At 37.1% G+C, this 24,400-nt stretch overlaps 2 protein-coding genes across 6 annotated transcripts in view; one reads left to right on the top strand and one right to left on the bottom strand.

Annotated features, from left to right (window-relative positions):
• Positions 1-7,384: 7,384 nt before the first annotated feature.
• Positions 7,385-10,044, bottom strand: pasi1 (septate junction component pasiflora 1). Its single transcript, XM_003697958.3, has 5 exons — positions 8,756-10,044; positions 8,583-8,682; positions 8,298-8,485; positions 8,162-8,212; positions 7,385-8,024 (listed from the first exon to the last, which is right to left on the bottom strand). The coding sequence occupies exons 1-5, from the start codon at positions 8,840-8,842 to the stop codon at positions 7,941-7,943; spliced, it is 510 nt and encodes a 169-aa protein (XP_003698006.1). The 5' UTR covers positions 8,843-10,044; the 3' UTR covers positions 7,385-7,940.
• Positions 10,045-15,802: 5,758 nt separating this feature from the next.
• The window catches only part of LOC100869318 (rho guanine nucleotide exchange factor 17), a 54,653-nt gene continuing 46,055 nt past the window's right edge, over positions 15,803-24,400 (top strand). For 3 of the 5 annotated variants that reach the window (XM_012492699.3, XM_086915409.1, XM_086915406.1), the window contains exon 1: positions 18,520-18,797. The gene's annotated coding sequence lies outside the window, so the exon portion shown is untranslated. Of the gene's footprint in view, positions 15,878-18,519; positions 18,798-19,050; positions 19,075-24,400 lie in introns of those variants that run through there. The other 2 variants (XM_012492698.3, XM_086915407.1) reach the window with 2 other exon arrangements.

The following is a 24,400-nucleotide window of genomic DNA, read 5'->3' as shown; positions in this document are numbered from 1 at the left end:
TTTCACGGTCATATTATCACACGTAACATTGCGACCGAGAAAAAATCAAAAATCATAGAATCTCTGTTATCGATTCAAAATTGCACAGAATTATCGATCGAGAATGGCACAAGTGGAAAAGGTGTGGATAATAATAACTGCATCACATCTGTATTACGTTTTTCACAGAAGGAAAATTTCAATCCTCCCCTCCTGTAGCCGGAGCATATTACGACAGATGCTATAATAATAATAATATTAATAATAATATATTAGGCAGGAAACGTTCCAATTAATGAGTGGACGCGTAAATACAACGCACAAGCTAATATGGAGCCGGATTGCAGTCGGCCGCTGCAGTTTGCGCAACACAGGATGCACTAATATGGTTCCAGGGGCTCCGATAGAAAGCGAGATACATACGTTATGAGGCCGTCTTCGGCCTCTCTTTGCATACGCGCCTCGTGTGCGGCTCAACCGAGGCAAAAATCTCCGCCGATTCCTCCGAAGAAACCTCTTTTCCGTGTTCAGTTTCATCTCGAGAGACCGCCTCGCGCCGGCCAGGCCTCGTTTCTCGTTCTTCTTTCTCTCCCGATTTTACCGTAACTTTCTCGCGAAGCGTGCGCCAAATAAAAATTTGCATAATCGGCCGCCGTTTAATCGACCACCATTTGGCCCCGGAGAAACATTAATCAACGAAATTCATTTGCCGCGCACCGATGAAAAGGCTTGCCTACTTGGTTCACGATCGAAATTGTTTCGCATTTTTTTCTGCCCGTTTTTTTTTCTTCTGCGATTTCCTGAACGAGTTTTTTGAATGACGGCCGATTATAAATGACACGTGGCCAAATTTGACGAAAAGGAAAGGAAAGGTACTTTCTTCTCGTTTTTTTCTTCTTTTTTTTTGGAAGAGTAAATCTCATTTCTTCGAGTTATATTCGTTTATGTAACAAGCATTATCGTGCCTTTACAATATTACCACGTTATCAACGCGAAAGCTGAAAATAATAATGATAAAATGATGGAAGTTACAATGATTAAGATTTCTAATTTTTTTTTTTTTTTTGTTTCTGTTATTACGCGACACAGCAAAATTTGAAAGTCATTGTGACGTTGGAAAATGTGATAAATATCAAATACTGTAATATTTTAAAAGAAATAGGAAATTCAAGAGACCGAAAAAGATTTTGTACCGATCGTTACATCGATAATGTGCATTTTAGTGAAACGAAAGGGTCGTGAAACGCGTCTCGTCTCGTCTCGTCTTGTCAAAAGACTTGTCTTCGAGGCGTATTTACTTAACGTTACCCTTTCGAGCGGGCATTGTCGATCCGCTTGATGGATGGAAAAATGGATGCGCGGTGCATTACGGTGCTCGAGTGCTTTCTTAAAAAAAAAAAAAAAAAAAAAAAGGAAAAAGAAACTACCTGACCTTTTCCCCAAGCTATTGCCCGTTGTAAAGATGAAATCGGCCCGACATTTCGTGAAGTGTTGTTGTTTTTTTTTTTTTTTTTTCTCCAAAGGAGATCGAAGGAGATAAATATTGAACTTCAAGCGTGGACTTCGGCCGCGAGGCGAGTCACGATTTAAAATTCAATCTACAAAAAATATCTGAAACGCCGCGCTCGCGCCAACATTCGCGAGATCGAGTAGATAAACGGCGATAGCTTTCATTGTTTCGTCGATTCTCCCATTCGTGCATAAAAGATATGCTGAAATCTATACCATATATACATTTTTACGTTTCGAAGAGCGAGTAAGAATTAACAGACTTCGGTTAAATTGTTAGATCGCTTTGTAAGATATTGTTTATCGCTGTGTATTTTTGTATTATTATTATGCTCGTATATCATACTTTAATCATAAATGGTCTTACCGTATATTAAGCAAAGATAATTAAATACACAGGTACTGCAAGCAGTAATTTATTATATCCGCTTTGCACGCACGAAACGTTACATAACATGTGTTCCAAAAATGTGAGAACGTTTTATTATTAATTAACGAATAGAAATATTTGCAAAAGGAAATTACCTCAAGAATCAAATGTAAATTTTTTTGCAGATTACGTTGTAAAATTATAAAAATTCAATGGAAAATAGTATACATACTTGCTTTCAGCGAGATCGTAATAAGCTTTAAAACCCAAAACTATCATACTCGTCCTGAGACCATCCAGATTCCATCACTATAAAAAGCCAACTCGTGTCCCACTTTTCTCTAATTCGCGTGAAGGAGCCGACGCGTTACGCCCCTCCTCCCCCCGGAACTTCTCACATCAAAGCGTCCTCCGGGCCATCTTTCCGCCCGACAACCGTTCCCCCTTTGAAACTTACACTTTAAAGCACGCACATAGATCGCAGAAATATCATCATTGTCCACGAGGGCAGCAAAAAAAAAAAAAAAAAGGAATCGAGCGTATATATGCAAAGGAAAGGCAAATTTAACCGAGGGTCGACGAGCGTCAAAGAGGGAAATCCGTCGTGGGTCTCTCCTCTCCAGGCCAGGTTGAAAGAGACGGTGGGTCCTAAAAATAGGCGAAGCGCATAAAACTCGCGCGTATGGAAATCGCCTCGTCTCGAAAAGAGGAAGAGGCGAGCAGAAGGAGGCTGACAATGGGCGGGAGATGGGGCCGACGACAGAAGTGTCGTGCGCGCGGTCCAAGTGAACCGAGTCAACGGCCAGAGCGTGAAGCGGAAGGGGCGGAAACGGCCGGGCCGCGCATAAATAAGCGCGCTGGAAACCACAATGCTTTTGCGGGGACGTCGCGTGTGGGCAGAGACCACGGTACGAGCCTCTTGACCTCAAAATCAATGTGAAACAATTTGACTGACGACCTCTTCTGTGACACGTCGTAAATCATAGCCGTGTCGAAGGAGACGACGCCGCATCGAGCGGGGATGTGCTACATTGAAAGTAGAGAATAGCAGAAACGTTCCCCCGCCACATCGTTCTTTTTCTTTTTTCCTCCTTTTTTACGCAATTGTTCGTGAAACGACACGCTTCGACGACGATGACGGTATTTTCATGTGTGAGAACGCGAATTTATTTTATTTCGAGGCGAGGCTACGTGTGTTTTGGGGAGAGGAGGATGAATTGGATATTGGGATGGTATTTTGTCTGCCTTTTCGTTTTTTTCGAGAAAACGTTCGTCAACAGCATTCCTTTTGCGAAAAATTTCTGCTTAAACAAATTTCTTCGTTGATTCCTATTGGAAATATTCATTTTTTTCGGAAATAGTTTTTTATTTAGAGCAAATGAAACGCCCATTTTATTTTTTGGAATATGCTGTATAAATGGATCTTACAAAATTCTGCGCAATCATAGGCCCGATAATTAATCTCTTATCATAATCAAAAACCCGAATATTTCATTGATACTATAAATAAAACTACGATTATTATAACATAAACTCTTCAGTTTCTTAAAAATATTCCAAAATGAACTAAAATTAATTTCACTTCTATAAATTCTGTCACGAAATATAAAACCATTCCATCCTTTCCCCTTTATTCCAAGAGTTTTACGGAGAACCATAATTAAATTCATCGCAAGAATAAGAAGAATCAGGCTTCGTTCGCCTGTCATAAAATCGCCCGTTCCCCGCTCCAACCTTCTCCTTCTGTCGAGCATAAATGGAGGATTTCACCCTGGTCTCCGGCCGATTATAATCGCCGCGACCGATCGGTGATCGCCACGTTTCACCACAGTCGATCGTTTCTGTTGTCCACCACTCGTTAGACTGGTCCCGCGATTTACGATTCCGCCGCGCGAATAATCGAGGGAAAAAGGATAGGCAGTGCAGTAAGATTTCACGCGACGAGTGATAAAAGGAGAGGAGGGGAATCGGCTGTAATGAAGCATCTCCGCGAGATCTCTCGTAAACGACGATCATCCAACCGCGCGTGTGTCAATTCGCATCGCGCAATCAGCGCGGAATTTGACCTTGTCGCGCGCAGAATGGTAATCATTTTTTCATTGGATACCATTCTATACGTTAATCGAGTTCTCCATCTGCACTTCGCTTTGTATTATATATATATATAGCTTTCAAAGCAGCTTGATTGATCGAGAATTTTTTGTTGATTAAATGTTTCATCGTGGATTTCTTTGTACGAACGATTTGCATTGCATCAAACGCGATAGGAAATAATAATGTAGCAATAGAGAAATGTGAGCACGCAAACACTGGTGTGCGAATCGCAACGCTATGCAAACGGTTTCTTACGACAGTCGTTTCTACGATTGCCCTTGTTTCGTTGTTCAGAAGAGAATGAGATCTTACGAATTTTTCCATCGCGAGATCTCAACACCTCGATTACAGCGCACGTTCTCTCTTCGTCCTTGCATCCTTCCTTCTCCTCGAGAGAATGCGTTAACGTATGCATTTTATTCCATAAGCGCCCAACCCCCTCTTCCCTCCTGCATTTTCAGAGGCACGAGCCGTTTCTCTCGGCAATAGTTGAAACAATAATTAAACTCTGCCGCGTCTCGTTACGAGCAGCGAAAGTTTCGTGCCTTCGAAACCTTATCTTGAATCTGCGAGTGGACTTGCGAAACGAGCGAGTGCCATCGTTAGAATTCGTGTCGAATTCCCTTTACCGCACGGGGACTCTAAGAGTTTCATGAATCTCGAATGATCCGGTAAAACGATCCACTTTTAAAACATGACACAATTGCCTCTTCATCCGCGTGTTTCTTCGTTTCACGTCGATCACGATACTCGAATATTCGAATAAATTATATATAATTCTCTCGTGTATTTATTTGCACGAGCGATTAATTAAATCGATAGAGTCTCTATTACTGTTCCTATTTTTTTTTTTTTTTTTTTATTAAAGAAGTAATAGAATTCAATAGAAAATTGTGATTTACGATATATCGATATCGATATATCAAAAATCTTCTCCAATATCTCCCGTTTTTATCTTGGTCTACAAATGATCAATTGTTCATTATGCATTATATATTTCATAAATATAAAAATAAACGTTATATACATGTTGTGCATTGTAAGAAAATTCAATAATTATTATATCGAAAAGTACGGTAAATTTAAATTTCTCTCGAGGTGTTCCCGTGTAATTCATACGACCGCGAAGATAATGTTCAATTGTTTCTCAATGTCGTAAGTAGCGGAACTGTCGCGAAATAAAAAAAAAAAAAAAAAGGAGGGAGGGGGGGGGGGAGAGAAAAAATTAGAACGATATTCGAAGCCAGGATTGGCATTGAATACTCCTCGACAAGGAGATTTCGCGATTGTTTGCCGTGCAGGTAGCATTTCTTGCAACGCTGTCTCTCCTTTCCAGATAGCTCTACATGCGCATACAACCGCATTAAATTGTAGGCGGCGTAGAAGTGCTGATAAGACTGATATCGCGCATGAGGCGTCCATAAATGGCGTGTAAAAGTATGAATGGAACATTCTTCTTCCGATAAAAGCGTCGAGAAAATACCCAGTGTTTCTTTATACCTTCCTTTCAACTCTGAAATCAAGTTTCACCGAAACGGACGAGCGTAATAAATAAAACAATCGTTGCCGAATAATTTATCGCACTTGATACGATAATAACGAAAATTTCACTTGGAAAAATGCTTACGGAACTTCCTTCATCCTTGAAACTCTCGAATGATCAAATTACAGCCGTGGAATTCCATGGAAGATTAAATTAAATCAAATTGGGTTACTTCTTAATTTTCTAGATGCATTGCAAATTCTCAATGTTTCGATCATTTTATAAAAACGATTTTATGAAATAATTGGGGATTACGTGATACATTTGTTAAGATGGAGAGATAAATTACGGTGGAAAATATTGTCGAGTGGATAATTTAATAAACTTGAAATTCAAATAAATTCCCACGTATAGATTCTTAAGCCCAGGCAACTTACTTTCTCTCCACAATAATGGATAAGGTTACAGGTATTGCGAAACGATCAACCTCGCAATTAATTTCATTATTACAGACCCAAACCGGTGTGAATATAGGTAAATGTTGTTCGAATAGCGCTTATGATCATCGCGATCGATTACCTCGGGTGTGGTCGGTTCAGAAGTGAAAGTGGCGTCGTGACAATAAAGATTGTACATTATTATGCCTACCATCTTTCGCGAAACCATTGTCGACAGTCGAAAGTAGCGCCTGAAAAAAAAAAATATCCCCGGCTGTAAATTTCGTTCGACACTTCCCCGCCATTTTCCATTCCACGCCGAAATGTATTATAAATCCTTCCTTAACCGATCGCCGTTTAAAGATGCGAGATCAAATTCCGGATCAATGATATTATTGACGAGTTTGATGAAACGTGAACCGTGAAATTTCGGATGTAACACGAGTCACGAGTATTATAATTGGAATTATTACCTTTATCTGGGAAACGTACGAATTAAGAATAATAAACTCGACGAGTAATGAGTTTAATTTAATTTCCCTCCCCGGGATTATTCGGCCTTGTATCGATATTAATGACGATAATAAATAAAACTTTCTCGAAACGTTTTACGTCATCGTGCCGATCTTTATCTCCGTTTCTATGGGCGGCAGGCGTGCCGTATTTCGTGAAAATTTGTCAAAAGCGCGCTCTCTCCTTCGAAGACAGGCCGAATCGCTAATTGAATCCCCCTGAAACATGTAAAAAAAAAAAAAAAATCATGTGTGTATATATATATATATATATATATATATATATTAATTATATTGATATATTTAAGAATATATATATAAAAATATATAGAATGAGAATTATATATAAAAATATTAAAATAAACGATTAATATATGTTTTATATTTGTTTATTTTTATATTTTATAAATATAATTTATATTTATTAATCAAATATCGAAATTGATTTATGAGCGCTCAGTTGTAGAGTGTAGTATAGAAAAAGAAAGCAAATAATGAGAAAAGGATAGAGCTAGAATAAAAATATTGAAATCAGCGCCATCTCTAGAGTGCCGCAAATGAAACTAAATAAGTAAGGATAGCGAATAATAGGAAAAGGATGGATATAAAATAAGAATTGATTATCAACGCCATCTCTTGAGCATTAAAGATATCTTTTTACAATAAATGTTAAGTATAAATCCCTAAGAGATAGTGCTGTAAGTCAATTCTAGCTCTATCTTACTCTCTTTTTAAAAATTTCTTTGGTACTCAAGAGATGGCGCTGGCAGTCTGTTTTCCTCTATCTCTATCTCTTTTTTACTATTTTCTATCCTTTCTTTTTATGTTTCATTTGCGGCACTCTGAAGATGGCGCTGATTTCAATATTTTTACTCTAGCTCTATCCTTCTCTTACTGATTACTCTCCTTGTTTACTAGTTGTTGATCCGCCATTAGATACGAAACGTCAATATACGATATTCTTTTGTGATTTCTTTTTCAAAATTAAAATATATATTAGTTTTTAATGTAAAAAATACAGGTATTCTATATTTTTTATTCATATCAAAATATTACAATTTTTTATAAATGTATAATGTTATATAAAAATTTATAATAAATGTTTCTATTAGTTACAAATATTAAATTTTTGTTGGTCGTGTAAAGCAACCAATAAAATTTTTTATTATATATTGCTATCAATAAATTTCAAAATTATTTTTTGAAATCTGGATGGATTCCTTAGACCATTATCAGTCTTTTGTTAAAATGTGAAAGTTATAAACTTTCAAGGCATCGAACTACTAATTGTACATTACTGACACTAAGTATGGTACTTACGTGTTCACAATATTTATAATACTAGATATGTCAAAATAAATAATCATGTTCAAAATGAACACATTGTATGGTTTTAGTTTGATTTAAATTATTTTAAATATTTCTTTGAATAAACACTTTCTATGAAAAATAATATACAAAGTAGAAAATTATAGATGTATCTCTATAAGACACTGTATCTTACTTTGGTGTCAATCAATGTATCTTACATCTTATAATTAGTATTATGTAGCTATTTAAGGCCATAGAAGTTCTATGTTTGGAGATTGCAGTTCCTCAAAAATTTTGTACATCGATAGTACTACTAACCAACAGTATATCTAAAAACATATTCAATTAATTTTATGATATTAATTATTAATGTAATTACATACAATGTAAAATACATTAATAGATAAAAGAATGTAACAAATAAATTTATTATTTAATAAAAATTAAATAATAATATTATACATACATTATACGACATCCACAACCAAATGCACATTGCTGCAAATGTTGCGTCAAGCTACAAACATAATATTAAAACGAACTCATGAACTTATAAAATATATAAAATAATACAAAATATTTATAAAATATGAGAAACTTACATAAATATAATATCCTCCTATAAGCCAAAGTCCAAAAACTAATTGAAATAAACATACAATAAACCATAATACAAGCCAGGGAAGTAACCATCCTCTTATTCCTTCTTTTATTCCATGTATCATCAAACCACCTGATATTATCAGAAGACTAAAATAAAAGATGAAAAATCCTCCCACAACTTGCATTGCTAAAAAAAAAAGTTATAGAGTATATGAATATATATTATAATAATGAATATATATATATATATATAATTATCAATTATACAATTTTGTATTACTTACATCCTCTAACATCAGCCTCAAAAAGAGGATTATACAATTGAGTTGAATCACCTCCATTTAATTGATAGGAAATTAATGTAATAGATATTATACTAATAGCCTGAAATAAAATATATATAAATTAAATTATAAATAAATTGTAAAAACATAAGTTATTAATTAAAAATACATACAATTGTATAAAAGGCAATAGCTTTACATCCTGTTTTGATATTATTGGTCCAAACAAATGGTGACCAACAGGTTTCCAAAATTGTCATGGTTTTATTAAAGTAAAAATTCACATGCAATAATTATAGTCACGTTCATTAGCTATTAGAAAATGTGGATGATCTAACTCATAAATACACCTACTTGTTGTTATTAATGTAACGCTTGGGCGTCGACGCAAAAGGTGTACCAACATACAAATCCTATAAAACTAGAAAAAATACTAGGGAATAAATTTAAGAAAATATAATATATTTTTTAAATTTATTGCAAAATTCAAGTTTCATTTTAAATACATATATAATGCATTAATATAATTTAAATTATACAACAAAAAAAATATTCAATATTAAAATATTGAAAACAATTGAAGAAAACTTGTCCAGAACAAGTTCAAAGATACATTTTCAGTTGAATTAATGTATTGTTTACAAATTCATGCAAATTATATTAAAATTTGTATTTTGATTGTTATTTTTGTAATTATATATTGTTCATAATAATATTTAATAATTTATTTAGTTTATTTATTCAATTTTTTTTACTACATGTGATTGGTTATCATATATCGCTTGACCTATTTCAGTTTGCAAATTATCTATACTTATTAAAGAAATATATTATTTTATCGAATTGATTCTATTGAAATAATTCAAATATCTTAATTATTTAACAAATTTTATTTTTTTCATGTACAATGAATGTATGTGAGCGACACAAAGTATACTATTAATGGCGCCTTGCTGCGTTCCCTCCACTAAGAGGACTATTATGGCGGCTCTTTCAATCTAATCTGACGAAATATGTATATATTTCTTTTTAGTTTTCGTTTTTATTACAAATGAATTTAACACAATCAACAAATAATAAAATTAGAGATTAAAAATATTTATCTTAACTATATTAATCTTAAAGATTAAAAATATTAATGTTAACAAAGGAACACAAAGAAAAATGAAAACAAATGAAGAAACAAATTTTCTCCTTAACAATAATTTCTAGAATTTAAAAACACATTGAACACACTTTTCACTGAACTTCATTCTAAACATTATTCTTAATTTATTATAAAAAAAATAAAGAATTTATAATTTTAAGACCAATAATTTTTTTACGATATTGCATAAAGCAATTGTTTTTACCACAAACAGCGAATAAAATCTTACGCGTTTCGCAACCATTGATGGCAGTTAACGATGAAAGAATAGTTTAATGCGCCGTACCTTGACAATGCAAGGATGAAAGTATCGAAGTTAATATGCATATTACCAAGAGTCGAGCATTGTCGGTGATTAACCCGTGGAAAATGTAGTTCAATGGTTTCGAATTACTTGGATGCGGTTTCCGCGGCAAGCAGCCATTTTGGTACCGCAAATGTAAATAAACTGCCTGAAACCAGATAAGATCTGTGACTGATAATATAGTCGCGAAGAAAAAAAGAACCGATAGCCTTTGACTACGCCAAATGTTAAGGCTGGTACAACAGGACAGAAAGCTTTCACTTAATCGGTTATACATCGAATATTATGAACAGCGAAACCCATGAACCAATAGAGTTATAGGCGCAGTAATAATGTCAAGAGACCGTGAAACACCGGAATTTGTTTGCCAATTAATTTTCGTGGTCTATGGCTTAGCATGTATAGATATATAAATGCTTATCAAAATATATAACTCGTTCCATTTAAGTGATAGAGGCATTGCAAACAACCGCTCGTTTGTTGTTTTGTAAACGATACGTGCTCGGTAATTTCTTCGATTCGTTCACTAATAACGGAATATCAGAGGAGGCCCACGATTCAATGGAACGTTGCAGAACTCGCGCGAGCCTTTTAAATTCCTATAGTCATCGAACACAATAGCGTACTGCGTAATGGACGAGGTATTCATCTCGGGAGAACGAGATGATCGTAGTTTTCGTATTTCGATTGCGTAACGAAATATCGTAATTCAATTGTGTATCAACATAATTGTATAATTCCAACATAAATTATCGTATTTTTCTTTTATTTGCATTTGTATATATAAAATTTTGTATGGAGACTAACTTAAAATATATGAAATAATCGTACGAATATAAGGAAATATACATGTATATATCAAAGAATCGCTGAATATATATTACAAGTGGATTAATTTCAAGAATAATATAGAAGTAATAGTATCTTCGATCAGAGCTACTGTAACGAGAAGAATTTATACCATAGTTGGCACTCGATCTGCGAGTACGTGCTACGACTCGTTATTGTAGGTGTATCTAATGTCAAGGGGATCGTGAATATTGCATCCGTTGCTAGTAATCTCTCGAGGGAAGAGGATCGCGCTATGTTGACGTATAGAAAGAATAAAAACAGTGGATATATGTGATCCTTTATAGTAATATATAGTATCCGTCTAGTTCTGGACGGATAAGTCTCGACAGTGACTTGAGGAGTTTAGTCTAGACCAAAAGCTATAAATATATGTATGTATGAATATATAAGAGGCTACTTAATCCAATTGGATCATCAGAATTCTCTGTTCGACTTCCTTCAACCGTCTTAATCATTTTCTAAGATTAATTCGTCATATCATATGTTGGTTTCTTGACAATTTAGAAGAAAGCGGTCGTATAACAGATGATCTTTATTATCTAATTAAATTGTACGCTGTAAGAGAAGTTTTTTTTTTTTTTAGTTAAAGATTGTACGATCTGTGAAAGAATATTAGATTAAAAATTTCTGAAATTCCTTCGTTCCTTCGTTTCGCGCGAATGTTTGGTGATATAAAGAGAAGACCTTGAAGACATTTACAGATTCATCGTACGTTCTCGTGATGTTTGCGAGACACCAAAAAGAAGATTAATGTTTGTCCCGAAAATTATAATATGACAGTTCATCTTAACCTTAGCGTAAGTATAAATTAGCTTTAAACTGGCTCTCAATTTAGATGCCGGTTCGAAAGCATCGCGCACAACGTTGCCGCCGTTTCCATTCTTGAAGCCATATCCCAACCTCGTGAATGGTAAGTCTCGTGGCATCGTCTTTACGCAGTTAGTGAACGCAACACCAACAGATTTTAAATGAGCAACCAGCACGTGACTTTATCCATGCTTACAGAAAATCAAGGGATAATAAATCGATGCATCTACTCTGTTGTAACTATAAGGAAGAGATTTTAAGATTTTGCGTTCAATTTGAATATTCATAATCATTTTCATTTATTGTGAACGTATACGTCTAATTTGTAGAAAAAAAAAAAAGAGACAAAGAGGGAGAAATAGAAAGGTTTTCTGTGGAAAACCTATTAAGAAACCAAAGAAGTAAAACAAATTTTATCGTTATTCTTAATTATTCAACTGCGATTTAGTTTGGGACCAAAGTTTTACGCACGTAATGTGAAATATTACTTACGGGATAAGAAAAAAAAAAAAAAGTTTTATGGAAAATATCGAGAAAAGAAATAAGGCGACGAGTAAAATTAAAAATTTATTTTAAATGGAATTTTTTAAATTTTATGGATTTTTCTTTTTTTTAAATATCAAGAGTTAAATATCAAAACGTTACGCGTGTGCAAAATGAATTACCGTGCACTGCAATTAAATTTCGTGCATTGGTATTTCGCTTTTGAAGGCTCGTTTAACGCGGCACGCGGGTTGCAGGAAAGGAATTGGCCGAACAAAAAGTTGTTGGAACAACTTTGCGTTTGAAGAAAAACTATAACATCATTCAACCGATTTAAAATTAACCGCGTGCAATCCCAACAATTTGGGGATCGAAAATTTATTCCCAAAAGAAGATCATGAATAAAAGAAGAAGGTGCATGTAATTTCTTCATAAAGTTGCTCCTTGGATCGATTCTCGATTCGCTTTGTAAATGGAAATAGAGATGATTGTTAGAATCACTGTTCTTGAAACGATAGAATGTTTATACCGCCCGGCGAACTAATTCATGTACGAAGTTATCAGAGTTATCGGAAACGCGATATAGTCGACTCCTTTTGTGTCGACGAATTCGCGTTACTTTGCTCTGCTATTTCATCCTCTGTTATTCTGGACACCGTGCAAGCTCGCCTCGTCGATCAGGTAACATCGTCACAACCGAGAATTATAATAAACACCGTGAAAAAACACCGTGACATCGATCCATATATCGCATCGATAACACGCTTGAATTTTAAATTCATTCCCGCCAAAACACGAAGCCCACACCTCACAATACATACCCATAGCAAACAGTTTCCAAAAGCAAGAGCACGAAACACGCGTATATAATCCGTTGAAAAATTATCGAAAAATTATCGTTCGATCAATATTTCTACTCCAAATCAAAATCAAATCACGATACACGAATTCTTCACCCTCGTTTCAAATCATCCTCGAATCGCTCGCTTCAGGATGACAAAGAGATATTTCGAAGGAAGCGAGGCTTGGACAGGAGGAAGGTGATTAAAAAAGGCGGAGGAGAACGCGAACAAGAAGAAAATTCCAACATGGTGTGCGCACACGGTCGGAGTTAGGGGAAAGGCGCTATAGAGGTCCCCTCTAGTGAGATTGGGCCCCGTTCGGGTCTCTCTCGCATACTCTCTCGCGACGACTCGAAGGTTTCCTTCGCACCGGTTCGTGCCGTGGCTCGGCTCGTGCACATACGCCATGGTCTCTCGTGTCGAATCGGGCCAGCTTCGTGGTGCCCAGCTGGATCCGTGCACCGATTTGTCGGCCTCCAACTCGTCGTCGAGGTGCTCTGCCGGCCCACCGGAGATACGTTCTCGATCGGTCTGTCGTCTCGGCTGTGAAACGTGCAGCGTGTCTCGGCTGATCTGATGTAAACCGTCTCTCTCTCTCTCTCTCTCTCTCTCTTCTCTTCTTTCTCTTTCTTTCTCTCTCTCTTTCTCTCTCTGTCTCGCCCAGTCACTCCTTCTCTTTCCCTGCCGTGAAACCGCATCGGCCGTGTGTATATCGCCTCGATTACACCAGAACGGTTGAGCGTCGCCGAGCGGTCCCAACGTCTGGATCCGTGGAGCGCACTTGGCCGTCGTCGCCGTTGGTATTCCGTTCCATTCCTCCAACGATCGTTAATTAAACCTGGTGTGGACACGGTGGACACTCGTGGAACTCGATTCGCCCGTGGTGGAACACGATAGATCAAGATCCTCGGTGTGTTTGCGTGTGTGCGCATGTGTGCGTGTGTGTGCGTGTGGGTTTTCCTGGATTCGTGCACACCGGGTCGAGAAACGTGTACGCGATACTGGTGATGATTTCTACGATCAGTGTTCTAAGATTTACACCATTTCCTCTGGATGGATTTGCTTTCAAGATTTTTGGAATAAAAAGGTCACGATTGTTGTGCGATTCGATTCGTTTCGAAGGATTTTTTTTTTTTCTTTTTTCTTTTTCTGCGGTGTCGCGTCGTCTTTTTTTTTTTTTCTCTCTCTCCTCTTTCGCGAATCGAATCCTTCTACGTTGCGTTGGACGAGTTCGAGGGGGGGGCGGACTCGTAAGTAAGTACATGTGCACTCGAGGAATTTAAGGAGCTGGAAGGAGCGAGAGGTTAAGCGGTTTAGAGGACGATGATGATCATCGACCGATGATGCTCGTTAGAAATTGAAAGCTTTCAAGGGGAAGGAAAGCTCGAACGTTTGGAAACAGGGGAAAGCAGACATTTCGTTCTCGCCGATCGATTCCGTTCGCCGCTCTCGTGCTCGGCCAATTAATCGATTAATCGGTACGAAAGAGACGGTCGGTTTTCTCGGCGAAACTGGTTTAAGTGGTTCGCATTAGCATCTTTTAATATGCTACTGTTACGGAATACAATTCCTCTCGTCCGGTAAGTGGACGAGATTAATGTTGCGGCGAGGGGGCGAGCCGAGTGCCTCTCCTCCACAGGCAAATCAAAACGTTCACGGTGTCGTTTCTCTGTCGTGAGCTGATAAAAGCGATACGCGTGCACCTACGTATATACGATTAAGATAAAGGTGGCGGAGCCAAGTGGAAGGGAAAAGGAAAAAGAAATTATTTATAATCGTGGTGGTAGTGGTGGTGGTGTGCGCGTCGTCGACGACGTTCTTTCTCGACGTTCTTGATCCTCGATTCGTTCCTCGGTTAACGAGCCGCCGAAAATCCATCTTCTGTGGAAAGGAAAAAAAGTCGAGCTCGAGTGAAAGTGGATGGTAGCCGTCGCGCATTCCGTTCGTTTAATCCCCGAGTGCATTCGTGATTAATTAAAGAGCGGAGTGAAAAGCGATCTCGCGCGCGCTCGAAGAATCGTGAAGAATGCCTTCGAGTTGATACCTGTTGTGTACGCGTTGTGTGAACACATATACGCGCGTGCATATATATATATATATATCTCCGTGCGTGTGTGTGTGTGTGTGTGTGTCGATCTACCGGTGCAAAAAACCGATTCGTGATCTGCTAATCTAGTCACATTGACTTTAAGATTACCTCTCTGATGAAACTAGCGACCCGAGGAAACGAGGACAGAGAGACGTTTCGTGCGTACGAAAATTTGTTTATCGTTCGCGATCTAAGAAGAAATAAAAAACACGATATTACGATAATATTATCTCGCCAACGATAAGGCTAGCGCGAGCGGTGCGTAGAGAAATCTGGAATCTGGCTCTAAAGAGATTTTCAATAAACGTTTCGATCACGGTCGACCGTCTAATTGGAGCCAGTCCAATGTCTCTTTTCGATCGATTCGAAACGGAAATCGGTTTAGAAGGAGATTAAAGGGGAAAAAAGAAAAACGAACGGAGTGGAGGCAAAAGTGGAACATCTAGATTTTGCGCGGAACGTTTATTACTCGTCGATCCCGAGTAATGTTCAGGATCGAACGACGTCGATTTAACGATCGTTCGAAAGCTAGAAGCGCCACGACGAGGACAGGTTTATCGGCGAGGAAAATTTCTGTTTCGAAGTGCGAGTTGTGATTTCTTGTGTTATCATCGGTGGAAAGGTGTCGATGATAATTCCGCGCGAACGAAAATATCATCCGGCCGAGGAAGTGCTTGTTATGGATATCTGCACGGCGATCGAACGGGAATACTTTCTCGAGCGGAATTACGTGGATGGCATCCGGGAAAGAGTTTTCGAACCCTTGCAGGAGTAAGTATATAAATATATACACACGTTGTTGCAATCTTAATCGAAAGATTTATTAAATATACAAATATTTCTTTTTCGTATCTCGATATTTGTCGTATATTAATCGTATACATTTAACAACAAGAGTTGTGTTTGACGAGCTGATATTTTTGCATCTTGGATCAAGCGTGAACAAAATTGAAAATAAAGTCAAGTTTAATGAACCTGAATTGTGCGTAGAATTCGAGAACTATTTCGTTATTTACGACAGATTTATATTATCGACTATTTCAATATTTAACGAGAATCAAAACACATCGGAAAATAAAGAATATTTAAAATATTCTCGATTAAAATAGATCATCCGCTAGAGTTATCCTCATATAAGATAAGAATTCTCCCTCGAAAGGCGTAAATCAATTCTCTATCGATCAATTTAACGAAAATTGATGGAACATCGATTCAACCAACAACTCGCACGATACACAATTCAACAACGCTCGATTCGCCAAATAAAATCTCGTTGAACAATCGTTCCTAAGCTAAATACCTCCACCTGTTAAAATCTCGTATCCTCCTTTTGTATGTAGCGGGATCACGAAGCGTATCCTTTCGTGGAACGAGCCTCGGCCACACGATAATCACACGAGAAAGTACAATGGAGCACGTTGGTCCGCTATTTATGAATATAATGTTCGATCGTCCTGCGCCGTTGTTCGAGCGGAAAAGATGGAGATTTTTTATCGATCGGTGAAAGTCGAAGTTTGCCGGTAATCTCGCCGATGCCGGAAGCCCTGAACCGTTCCTCGCGTCGCGGTTGTCTCCTCCTCCTACGGGGGAGGAAAGAAGTCGGTTGTGCATCGAGAGGATGCGTGTGCGGCCTTCTCCTCGTGCCCCTCTAACATCGTGGCCCATTAAGACGAACCGTAACGGGGCGCTGCCACGTTTCTTCTCCTCGTCTCATAGGAGGATCATTGTAGGGACGATAAATCATCAAAGAGTTTGATAGCTGAATGTTGGGATCGTTTTGATTTACGTCCCCTTTTCATCACACTTTGAATTATTTTTAATTTGAGAGACAATCGTAACGGATATTGCGTTTCGATCTTCTTGAATACATTTGTGTGATATTTTATTTCATTTTTATTACAGATACTTTTATACTTATTTTATACTTTTATTTTCATTAGGATTTCGAATTTGAATTGTGAACAACGACTTTTCATTAAGTATTATAGATTTGATTTGGATGGAATGGTGATCTAGACTTTTAATTCTTGCCGCAGTGTATTTATTATTTGATAATTTTTCCTCTCTTTAAAAGAATTGGAAATAATAATTAATTTGATTAGAATATATCTCTCGTAATTTCTTGCCTTCTAGGATTTAATTCCTCGAAACTCGCCTGTAACACTCGCTTCGACTTCCGTGCACGACAAGCGTAAATAAGATCAAATTCCTTCGTTCTTATATGTACATTATATCCCGCTGTTGTCTCAACAAATGCCACAAGTCGTGTTTTTTCGATGATTGTGTTCACGATGTTGCGTCATCGACCGAGAAATTCAGACCGAGCGATCGGTTTTGGCAGCTGTATCAAGACAGGTGTGGAAATGTTCGTTCAAGATTTTTCACCTCGAATTACCGAGTACTGAATTTCTTTCTCTATACTCGAAAATTCCATATACATGGAAATAATACGAGGAATATTACACTATCCACGAATATCGATGATTTCATTGGAGCAATGAAAATCGTAATAGGATTCCAGATACTGTTTAGAATTATTTCACGATGATCGTTAGCACGGTATCCTGTTCAATCGTGCGTGAAGAATCAATTTACCTAAGCCCAGTATCGTTTATGCGATCGTTATTCCTTCCTTTCTTTTCTCCTCTGTTTTTTTGCAAAAGAATCAACGTTCGATAATCTATCAATTACGAATATTTAACCAGTTTCCCGCCAATAAATTTATTTGCCCGGCGATAATTCCAATTTTCTTTACCTATTAGTTCAGTTTACAGCTTATAATACGATACTGTACGATAATTATTAGAAGGATGCGAGAATATATTAGCCACGCAAAAATACTTATAAAAGTATATAACGATAATTTACAAATTTTTACAAAATCCTAGATGAATAATAATGCAATTTAAAGAAAATTAAAATAATAATTATAATGGCAATATAATTTTTTCTGATAATACTCGATGGAGAGGCCAAGTTGTCGCTTCAGGTCATTGGCTGTCTATTGGCTTTGCTTCCATTTTTGTACACTCCGTGTGTGGTATTTCCTCTATTACCCTTACCAATATCACGTTCCTTCGCGCAAAACTCGCTTAAACATTAGCGCACGTTTCGAATTTTCATTCTTCACTCTCTCCAAGCGATAAAGAAAACCCGTGAAAAACGTCTCGAAGCTGTTCTACGAAACGAAACGAAGCGATATTCCTCTCTTCCCTCGCTGTTAGGGATGTTCCTCGTCGCGGATTCACCGGCTCTCCAAAAGACACGACGTATAAATACCACCTCGTTTCGACTTCCTCTCTCTCCCCGGCCACCGTTCTCCCTCTCTCTTCTGCCTGGTAGCACGGAGTCTATTTAGATAATCTTCCGCTTAGCGGGAGCGGCACTCGGTGCGGCAAGGGAGCCTCTTCTTCGCGGAGGCTTTCACCAAGGTGGCATCATATTCCTGATCCGCGAACCGGCCGCGTTTCTTCGATCCTCCTCTCCACTCGGTCGCCTCTGTTTCCTCGGCCGCCAGTGTACAATAGAGGTTTTCGGCGTGCGCCACGCCTGTCCCTCCACTCTCTCTCTCTTTCTGTCTGTTAACGCGTGACCTTGAGCCCTTGTCGTCGCTGCGACATCAAGATCCAAGAAGAAGCTCGAAAGAGTTCCAGTGTTGGCCGCCGTGAGATGAGGCTATTTCGATTAATCGGTAAGCGAATCCAATCCTCTCTCCGCTATTCGATGCGTGGGTGATCGACCCGATTGCTCGACCCCGTGATCTCTCTGATTCAGATTCCTCGCTCGAATTGCGAACTGAAAGATTTTTCCGTTACGGAATCTAGGCAGGCCTCGCGCCTTTTTAACCCTTTAGCGCATCTGGCGGATGGATTATGTGGACATTGGGACCGCGAGTGTTTATTCTGGGGTGTAGGAATGTTCGTCGAAGTGTGAAACTATTAGCGATTCCGTAATACGAAAGAACGTAGGTGCGTATTTTCGATAGTTGTAATTTGGCACTTTTTGGGACGGTGAGTGTTTCGTGGAAAGTGAAAATAATTTGGTATAATAGTATTCTAAATGGTAAAAAAGAAAAGAAAGAAAAAGTAGTAATAAGTAGTCCGTGGAGTTTTATGCAAAATTAAGTTTTTTCTGATTAAGAAAATGGAAGGAATTATCTAGTAATAAAGACTATAAATAAGTATAAATAAAATGGCCAATTGGCAATATTAAATACTACATTTAAGAGATAGATACTTTAAAAAAAAATATTGCGTTTGATATCATATCTCCGTTCAAAATCAGTAAATTAATCGGAAAACTTTAAAGCGCAAAGATTTCGATTATTCGAAGTGTTATATTTACTCGTTCAAACAATCGAGCGAACGATAACGATCTCTGGCGATAATTTACGAAGGGAAAACGCGGGATAGAAGGAATTTTAATGAGAAGGGAGGGGATTACTTTGGTTTATCATCGATAAGCGACATTGAACGAGTTTCTCAGAGGAGGCGAAGCGATAACGATCGATCGAACGAGGGAAAGGCACGCGAGAGTCTTTATCTCGCGTGTATTTCATTGTTTATCATTGGATACAATTGGCTACGTGTGCAGTCGCGCAGATGTTCGGCCACAATTAAACGTGATTGACGCGAATCTGCCCGATTCTCGAATCGTCGCGACAAATTAGTTCTGTATAGAGGCAAGCTTTAGGAACGGTCCGTGCTTGGACGTGTTAAGAGCGATTCGAACGTGTCTCTCTATCTTTAGAAACGTTTCCCCGAAAAGAGATGCCTCGACACGAAACAGAGTACAAAAGCGGTTTCGCGAACAGGAGTTTCACCGTTTGATCATTTCCTTCGAAACATGTCTTGCCAATTGCCGGACGATTAGCAACGAAATTTTTTGTTTAATCGAGCGAAGGTATTTGCCAGGAATTCTAAATTGAAATTCTGCTTTCTGTAAATCGTGTTTTCCCTTTTTCAATAGTTCTATTTTTATGACTATTGTTTTATAATTAATAGCAATATTATTAGAAGCTATTAATTTGAATCCATCATGATTTATGATAACTATATACAGACAGAAATAGATAAAAATCTTATATAGTTAAGAATTGTAAATTAAAATTCTACTTCTTTTTTCAATAATTATTTGTTCTATTTTCATAATTATCGTTTTATAATTATTAGTACAATTGTTAGTAACAGTATCGTTAACAATTACGTATTTACAATTTTATTATTTCGAATAAAAATGGTCTATATATATATGTAATTGAAATTACATTTATTTTTGTCGAAATCTGAATAAAAAGACGTTTGCAAAAATTTATGCGAAATCCAAAAGAGTTCGTAAAATCATAGATGTTTCAAGATTTCTGCCTCGTTTATTGCTCAACGGTTGCTCGAAAGATTCTTCGCGGTGTTAAACGCCTCTCCTCGAAGAGGCCGAAGATGAAAAAGAAAATTTGGCGAAAGAGTGGCGGGATGGATCGCAGCAACGGCGCGGCGGGCTTATCGTTTCGCAAATAAACCGAACGAGACGGTTTCTGCCACATTGCGATGACAAAGCAGCGTGCATGTTTATCGGTTGTTTGCACCACCGAGACGCGCGTTGCGCCTCTCGTGCAAATAACGTCGTCTGAACGGAATGCAGTTGCCTCTTTTTCTTCATCGCTTTCCTTATTCGTACCGTGGCTTCATGTGCCAAGAGAGAAAGAGAGAGAGAGAGAGAGAGAGAGAGAGAGAGAGACTTTTGGTCTTCTCCAAAAGATCGTCGGATTAAAATTAGCCGTCTCTTCGACGAGACGGTTGACACTTCTGCCTCTCTCTCTCTCTCTTTCTCTCTCTCTTTTTTTATTTCTTCTTCTTATGAAATCTGACGAATGAAAATAGAAGCTTATACTCGAGGAGGGCTCGATTGACGATAATGTTCGTAGAAAAGCTCGATCGATGAACGGTGTCATTTTTCACGATGTGTTTTGTGTCCCTCGTGGATTTTTGCTTGTTGTACCGGGAATTCTGACGTCGGTGCTTCTCTCGTGGATACCCTTTGTGTATATATATATATAAGTATTTCGCATCCCTCGTCGAATATTTACGTCATATATCATTGCCCCTCGGAATCTTCGTATATTTTCCGCGTGCCAGGCCGCTTTGTCGCGCGCGAAAACCACTCTTCGATCGTTGAATCATCCAAATCTGGCGTACGAAGATCACGGCAGGGCAAAGTGCCAATAAACGAGTGTACCACCTGCGCTCGACATGCTTCACTCTCTGTGTAGCGTCTATTTCGCGAATTTTTCGCTGGCTAGTCCAACGGATTTTATGAGATCTATTTCACGAAGGAAGAACGATCTCTCTGTTTATTTTTCCCTTTGAAATAGTCTCGCGGAAGTATGCTTTTGAAGATCGAATGCAACTGAAATATGCGAAAGTCGGTTCACCGATTTGTAGTCTTTGTAGTTTAGAACCAGTAGATGTAATTTTTAAAAATAATAGACAAGAATTGACAGGGTGCTCGAGATCATAATATAAGAAACGTATGGTGATTCTGTAGAGTGTAGAAATAAATTGCAAAAAGAATAATAGCATTTTTACGTACATGTAATAATTGGCCGATTAGATGCGAATGATCTATCGATAAAAGATAATTCTAAAAATAAGCAAAAAGTATAGAACATATCTAATTAGTTTTCGAGAAAAATTGAATTTTATTCTACATTTATTTTCGCATGTATAATAACCAAACCATTTATCAATAAAGTATATTCAATAAAGAATTTTATATTTGAAAAATTTTCATCTAATCATTATTACTTGAAAACGAAAGAAATTAATCTTTTTCCTTTGTACATCATACGTCGTTTTAATCGTACAAAGAATCTGAAATCATTCGTCACGTTTCTCTAAATGGTACCACTATCCCAATTTATTCAATCAAAAATTATACTTCACAGAAGTTTTTTTCATAGACAGACACGTGTGAATCCTCCCTAAAGATTTCGATACACCATGGAAATTTCGCCTTTCGAATCGACTTAAATTCGCGATATCGAAAGCCACGTGCCGAAGCGAAGCGAGATAAAAATTTCTTGGAATAAGGTGGGAGAATGGTCGTGAGCGGTCGCGGAATTCGAAAATATCGCGGGTGCTTGGTTTGAGGAACGAAAAGAAAGCGAAAGAAAATGCCCTCGGCTATCTTGCCGCGCACCAGGCATCTTTGGCTTCCTCGCCTTCTTTTTATTTACCTCAACGCGACCCTGGCACAAGTTCAATTCGTTCCGGCCAATTGGACTCGGGGCTGTGTGAAAGAGACGCCGCTTTCCGTGGACCAATCGACTATTTTCTCGAGAGGAATGCATCGGCTCGCTCGCGGCAGAAGTTCATAAAGAAATTTGCATTTCCAACGGTAGGATTCTTGCTTGCGAGAACTTTGCATTCGGTTGATATTATTGGTTCTTCCTCTTTTGTATTTATTGTATTTTCTCGGCTCGTTTTATCAGTGAGATTTTTAATTTAAGTTTCTCGTTGAGTGATGTGGAAAAAGTTTTTTAATATTTCCCGGTAATTGTGAGTAGTATTTAATGGAAAAATTTATCGACACTGGGACAATTAATCTGTAATATTCTCCTCCTAGATACATTAAATGTTAAGATAAGTATTAATTGAGTGTGTTTTAATTATACTTCGTATTCTAATCCTATTTTTTTTATCGTGCCATTTTAATTTGCCTGAGAATTATTGATTGCGAGTTAGAAGTTTAACAATCCTATCCAGATATTTGGGATAATTAATAATCAAAGATAGGTAATAATAAATCATTTCCTGTAAACTACGACTATATCTATAATTGAAGCAGTTAAGCAAGAATAATTCATCATTTATCACTTAATATTATAGAATGCGAAATTTCGACGGATTATAATTATCTATTTCTATATTAATTATGAGCCATTATTAACATTATTTAAATTCTACTAATAGAACAATAAAATTTCTCGAAAGAAATAAATTCAAGTTCATTTCTCAACAAATAATAAAAATAATAATTTCTTCACATTTGAATATCTTTCTTCTATCTTTACATATCTATACATATATACGAGAATGTAGCCAATATTCATAATAATATTCATCAGAAAATTGACTTATTTTGAAAGATAATTGACTTTTGCAAATCGAAATTCGCATTATCGATCGTGAACTTTATCAGATTCGTTCGAATCGAACTCGGCATCCGTCGGGAGCACAAGCATGAAATAATTCATTTCTGGAATTGAGTGTCACTCGATCACCGCTATCTGACAGAAAACACATTAGACGAGAATCGAATAGGCTCTAGAATTTGTGATGCGTCGAAATATTTCTCGTTAATTCCTCAATCTATTCCACGGCTGTGCATAAATTCTTGTCCAACCCCGAGGGTAATTTGCATACATTTTGATTTGAAAAAAAAAAAAATCAATCCCATTTTTATATCACGAATAATGCACAACGGAAATGATTTTTATCGTCGTATAAATCTAACCGTCTCGTTCATCGTAACACACCAAATCGGTACAGTAACTCGCAAAAGTATTCGAAGAATATTTTACAGGGAAATTCATTTAACTGAGAATTCTAGTTTTCATTGTATAATTAGAATACAATCGATTATACAAAATATAGATAATAAAATGTGTTTGATGAAACGAAATCCTCGAATTTTCAGAATTTTTTCACGTTAAATAGTTATTTATAGTTTTTTTTTTAATGAAGAAAATATTTTTACAATTTTTTATTTTTAAAGTTTTGCTTTGTATCATTGTGTCATTGCAAAGTTACATTTACAAGAAAAATAAAAAAAGAATCCATTTCATCTTTTCAACAAAATTTCCATCGTATCTATTTCCATCGTTAATATTTTTTATTTACGGTTGTATACAATACTTTCGTAAATCACTGTACCTATAATATATTCGCGATAGAATAAAGCAAGCGAAACGATGCGATCATCGCTTTTTCGCGATAATAAAACGTCGTAATTCAACATTCGAAAAACAATGTGTCTCGTTTCTTTGTACGTAAACGATGTTTTCAATGGAGAAGAGTCTATTGGATGGAGAGAATTTATTATCCCTATTATTATTTGGCGATTGATGATGGATTCTTAATGCCCCTTTACTGAGAAGATGCGCGAACCACTTCGATATAGTTAGCCTTCAGTATTCGGAAATAGAAAAGACATACACAGGTATTTATAAACGCCCAATATTTGCAACCATAAAGCTTCCATCGTGATACTGTTTAGATGGGAGCCAGCTTTTCGATG

This window comes from Apis florea, unplaced genomic scaffold (genome assembly GCF_048593485.1).
Source record: "Apis florea isolate Af1SG1 unplaced genomic scaffold, ASM4859348v1 contig_3775_pilon, whole genome shotgun sequence".
Classification (NCBI taxonomy): domain Eukaryota; kingdom Metazoa; phylum Arthropoda; class Insecta; order Hymenoptera; family Apidae; genus Apis; species Apis florea.
This window is presented reverse-complemented; position numbering and strand designations above follow the sequence as displayed.

What these genes read in the sequence shown, in the direction of transcription:
- pasi1 (XM_003697958.3), bottom strand. Translation starts at nt 8,842, where the DNA reads ATGACAATTTTGGAAACCTGTTGGTCACCATTTGTTTGGACCAATAAT. An exon ending in TGAGGCTGATGTTAGAGGAT is followed by an intron (nt 8,486 to 8,582) that starts GTAAGTAATACA and finishes TTTTTTTTTTAG; the next exon opens with CAATGCAAGTTGTGGGAGGA. An exon ending in GGTTGTGGATGTCGTATAAT is followed by an intron (nt 8,025 to 8,161) that starts GTATGTATAATA and finishes ATATGTTTTTAG; the next exon opens with ATATACTGTTGGTTAGTAGT.